The sequence below is a fragment of the Cynara cardunculus genome (genome assembly GCF_001531365.2).
Source record: "Cynara cardunculus var. scolymus isolate 2C chromosome LG 13, CcrdV1, whole genome shotgun sequence".
In the NCBI taxonomy this organism is placed as follows: Eukaryota; Viridiplantae; Streptophyta; class Magnoliopsida; order Asterales; family Asteraceae; genus Cynara; species Cynara cardunculus.
The window spans coordinates 31,646,357-31,651,933 of NC_037540.1; the positions used below are offsets into that span (position 1 = coordinate 31,646,357).

At 35.3% G+C, this 5,577-nt stretch overlaps 1 protein-coding gene across 1 annotated transcript; it reads right to left on the reverse strand.

The window, feature by feature from the left end:
* Nucleotides 1-3,793: 3,793 nt before the first annotated feature.
* LOC112524666 (putative F-box protein PP2-B12) lies at nucleotides 3,794-5,162 on the reverse strand. The gene is made up of 3 exons (XM_025134597.1): nucleotides 4,776-5,162; nucleotides 4,530-4,648; nucleotides 3,794-4,431 (listed from the first exon to the last, which is right to left on the reverse strand). The coding sequence occupies exons 1-3, from the start codon at nucleotides 5,067-5,069 to the stop codon at nucleotides 3,930-3,932; spliced, it is 915 nt and encodes a 304-aa protein (XP_024990365.1). The 5' UTR covers nucleotides 5,070-5,162; the 3' UTR covers nucleotides 3,794-3,929.
* Between the last annotated feature and the right edge of the window lie 415 nt (nucleotides 5,163-5,577).

Below are 5,577 nucleotides of genomic sequence, written 5' to 3' on the forward strand. Positions count from 1 at the left end.
TTAGTCGTAGCAGTTGTAGGAACTGCTGGAGATATTGCAAATGGAACGTAAGGTCCATTTTCATTATAGTATGAAATTTCAGGATCCACGCCTTCTAAGAAAAGAGACATCCGATTCTTCCAAAGACTGAAGTTGTCTCTGATAAACTGGGGAGGTTTGGCTAGAGAACCATTATCGTGAAAGTTTGTGCTTGTGTTTTGCAATGTCGTTTAAGAATGGTAAAGTAATTATCTTAAGAAAGAAGATATAATAAAACACTACTCCGACACTACTTGTTGGTCTTATACAGATCTACAAGAGTTTAAAGGTAACAGTTTGTAGGGGGAATGAATACAAACACACAAATATTTTCACTTTTAAAAATCTTTTATTGATTAAGAATATCAATACAGAACTTACAGATTGTTTGCGGAATAAGACAAGATACATAACTTAGCTAAGACAATCTAAGGAACACACAAGATATAGATAGCAAGGAAGAAAAGACTTGCTAAAAAGAAGAAGCAATAACTTCTCTAGATGGAGAGCTTAGTTGGTGTTCTTCACTTGAAGTAAACGTAACTTGGCAAAGTTTAGAAGTTTGTGCTTGTATGTGTGTCTCTTGTTGGGTATTTTGAAGATCTGAAGACTCTTATGAAGAGGAGGGACTTCATGGATATTTATACCCACTGCATTAAATGTAAGTCAGACAGTACAAGGCACGTGGCACGCTTCTAGAGGTGAGTTTGTCATTTGTCTTCAGATATACAAGCTTTTGGCCGTATATGAACAATGGTCTTTCACAAAGTAAGTAAGCACGTTTGGAGACAACAGGGTGACTACGTACGAGTGCTTTATTTTGAGAAGTATGAGTTTGTCCTTTGTGTGCAAGAGGATAAGACAAAAACTAGTCTTGATCAACAAGATTCATTTGATTGCTGACATTGGAATAACTCTTAAGCTCAAACTTTTTCATTTCATTGATGATACTGGAATAACTCTTAAGTTTAAATCTTGATCAACAAGACAAAAAATAATCCCCCCAAGTTTTTCGGGGTTAGGGCTTCCAAGCATAATTTTAATAAACAAAAAGAAAAATAGCGCAACTTTTTTAAGCTCAAACTTTTTCGGGCTTTTGAAAAAAACTTGGCTTGATTTGGCTTTTAGGCCTGCCATAGGCCCGGCTTCGATCTTCGGTTTTTTGTGCATATATTGAGGTATATGATTTTAAAAAGTTTTTAATTAAACCGTTCACATCATTCTTTTCTTCCTCCCTTTCACATTGGTCATCTTCTCATGTCGCTCATTTTTCTCTCTTTTGTGATGACCTTGCAACAGGTGGTCGTGGACACTACAACAACAAAAGTTTCTTGCTTGACCGATAATTGGTATTAAGATCCGAAAGACAAAAGCCAAACACTCTTAATATTATTTAGAGTAATTTTTTTATATAAAAAATGAAATATTTTCACCGAATTCAACATCTAAACTAACTTTTTGTAGTTTGCCTTTAAGATCTTTGACCTTTTGTCCCTATGGACCCACAATTGGAATTTTACCACTTCATTATTTATTAAAAATAACACTGATTTTAAATTTATACTTGTATTGATCTTCATTTATTTTGGTTTAAGAAGTTCCCAAAAAGCTTACAACAATGGTACATAAATTGAAAGTTGCATGCGAGATGTTTTCAAGTCGTTGTGACATGTGCATGCAAGTTCAAGTCGCATGGATAAGTTGCACAAGGCAATTTTAGAATCGGGAGTTAGCTTGCGTCTTGGTGCTCATCGACCAAGTGGCCTGACATCAGAGACTTTATTATGAATTCTAGGTCATAATTTGGTATAACTTCATTGCGTACTCTCATGGACGTTTTGTTGTGATTTTCTTTTTTGCTTCATGTTGTTTGCATTGTAAAGTAAAATATCTATTGTATTTCTTAAGTTGGTTATTATTATACATGTCTTTATCTCTCCTTGTAGGTATACACTATCATCACCAACAGTGGAACCGTATTAAATCTTTGTGTTCGTTTATTGCTTTCCTTGCGTTCACGTTGATTAGATTATATTGTTGTTATTATCATCATTGTTGGAGATCATACACATTGTGATCCTATTTATTTCTACATTTTGGTTGTTGGGGTTATATGCACCTAGAGGTTCGATTTAGGGACTAAATGTATATAGCTTGCAATACAGGTTTCCGTCCAATATCTATTAATACTACTACCCATGGTGTTGGCCTTTGTGTTCATTGTAGTCGTCATAATAGCTATCACAATAGTCACTGTCATCATCATCATCATCATCATCATCATCATAATAGTAGTACTAGTACTTGTAGTCTTATTTGTACTATTTAGAGCCACGGTGATGGTAGTCGTAATATTTGTTCATCACGATAGTGGTAATCATCCAGAGTTCTACAGTAATTGTAGTAGCAATAGTAGGAGGACGAGCAACAACTAACATCACAACGGTAGCTAGTAAGCAACAGTTAGCAATTGCAGTAAAAGATGTAGCAACAATAGTAAAATATAATAATTGATTTTCTCTGACTGAAAACTAAGACTTTTATTTATTTGCTATAATAATAAATGCTCTTAGCTACAACAGACAGATCTCTTAAATTTCATGTGTTTTTTTTTAAGAAAACCAACGTCTTATTATAAAATGACCTATTTTTACCATTAAATACTATATAATATAGACTAAATTGTTTTAACACATACTTATTAATAAAACAATAATTACATATTTTCTACATGTTACTCAACTAATACAAGAAATACGTTCATGAATAATGTGCTTATTTGGTTATTTACTCAATCATGAATTTCGAAATTGAAGAATTATCAAATGAAAAAATAATTCCTATATTTGTAAATAATTTAAATATAAGTATTAGTTTGAAACCAATCAGAATTGGGGATCAATTGTTATTCTTTGATTGGTTTAACAAGAAAAATATGGAATACAATGGTGATATCCGAATAATCCGATTGGTTTAAACTTGTGTTCCAAAGATCAAAAGTACATGAAGGTGTCAGGTTTGAATCTATGGAGTAATAAAAAAAATACCCTTGTGGCCACGTAGGTTCAAATGCGATGACTCTAAACTACCCGCAAAACAAGTGGTTGTCGTGTGATTAGTTGATTCGTATAAGGGGTTAGATATTCAGGTTAATAAAAAAATGTCCAGTTTTATAATCATACTTATTAAAATAAATTGCATAAAAATTTTATAATCATTTGTACTTAAAATAATTAAAAGATATGTTTAACTGTATACAATTCAAAAAAATTTATTTAAAGATTTATAATTTAAAAATATCTAATCTGAAAAAGATGTTTTCAGTACTACATCACATTTCATGTGTCTCATGTTAACTACATCGACATTGAAAGTGTCGTAAAGTTTCTCCTTTTAGTTGTGGATGTTCCGACGAGTTTGTACACATTTCAACTAAGGATTTAGGCTCTAAAGTTAATATCAGATAAACCATCCAACATACATTAATAGGGATTAGAATTGATAACATTTATGAAGTAGAGTAATAAGATTAAATATTTGTTCAAATAAGAAAAATAGGATTTGGTCAACTTTGAACAACTTGATCAACGTGTCAAACGACAACTGGAGCAATGATGCCAACGAACGTCTAAATGTCTAGAATCGACCAAAATCAATGTCGATAAAACATCAAATTTTATCGAGTTGACGTCAACAATGTGAACCATGTTTGTCCATAAAAATAAGAATGGAAAAACACAAAGTTAAGATGAGTAGACCGACCCAGTCAACTTAATTGAAAAACGATGGATAATTTTAACTTAACTCCGACATTATCTTAGGTAATCTTTATGGTATAATAAAATTCCAAAATCATAAAGATACTTCAAAAGAACATGAAGTGAAATAGTCCCAAATACAGGAAAATAGATCTAAGTTTTACAAATCTTGGGCCTGATTTCAATCCCTTGAATCACAAGTGCACCTTTCCAGTTTCCCCCCTTCACTTCTGTCATGCTCATCTCCAATTCCCCTAGTTCCCCTTTCTTGATAAAATACTCCCCAAGCTCAATCTCCAGCCACCCATCTTCTCTCTCCTTGGGCCCATTACCATTTGAATTCGGGTTAATCAGCCCAATCGGGTTGGCTCGATGACCTCGGTGAAACATGCCGATTCGATGTCTTGGAACAACTGGATGCTGTCTTCTTCTCTGATCCAATCCAGCTTCAAGAAACACGGTCCGAGTCTGGGTTTTGAGCCCGCTGATCCCAACTGAAACCTCTGCAGGTTGGTATTCGAAACCATAAGTTTCGGATGTGGATTTGAAGACGATGAAGGCTAAGTAAGCAGTGTCGGGTGACAACATGGAAGTACTGATCCTGCCATGGACTTCGAACCAGCAAACACTTATGAGCTCAGCCACCTCTGTAAACCTGTCATTTTATTATGCAAACCACAAGTAATAAATTAATATAACAACATTTTTGAAAATGATGATGAAGAATTAAGAATCTGAGCTGTAATAGATTACCGTGAATCAGGCATCGAAATCCATCTCCAGTATCTAGGAGTATCCCCCCAAACGATGGATAAATCTCGTGCAGCCAACATGTAGCATTTCTTGCCACTTCGTTTCTCCAACCAGAAGCTCTGTAAAATACCCATCGAGGGAAGAAACATCATCAAGATTCATACTTAATTATTTCAGAGCCATTTAGAACAAAGTAGATCCATCGAAGCAAAATCAACACAAAATCAATTAACTTGAAAACCCAACCTTATTGCCGCCGTCGATGATGAGTGGACGATCACAGAGACGTAGAAACAACTGTTTCTTGGAAGAGAAATCGCCACCGTCCTCCTCCTCCTCCGCCGCTACAATCTTCTGGTAATCCGACGGCAAGAAACTCTCCCAGACGGCATCCCACTCAGCCGCCGACCTAAAAACAGAACACACCAACGACAAGCGGCAGGCATCCCGAGGGCTAGTAAGAGATAAAGCGTTGGCTATAAAGCCTTCTGGCAAAGACCCAAAGACATTTTCATCCATTTTTGACAACCGATTTCGCATTTTACATATGGGTTTTGTGGGGGTAGATGATTGTTTAAATAGGTGTGAGAATGGAGATAGCTTAGCAGTTAAGTTTAGACGTTGGATCAGAAAGAGTGAAGGGGAAGGGGTCTCGTAGGATACGACGTGGGATCATAAACGATAGGGTTTTAAAGCCACGCCACGCACACAAAATCCACTAAATTGCAAGATTCCATGTATATGTTCAAAGTAGAATCATATTAAATAGCATTCTCTCTTTCGTATCCTAGGATAACTTAGACCACTTGTTATATATATATATTAGTTGTGTATCTGCGTAATGCGACGGGAGCCATGGATTTTAACGATTTTGAAGTTTTATTGGTTTTATAAGATAAGATTTAACAATGATATAAGTTACACTTGATCTTTACATATTAATAGAATTTGAATAAATAAGAGTTATGGTTCCAACTACAGACAGGGCTGTCCCTGGGGGAGGGCGACACGGGTGCACGCCCAGGCCCAAAAATATCAGGGGCCCAAA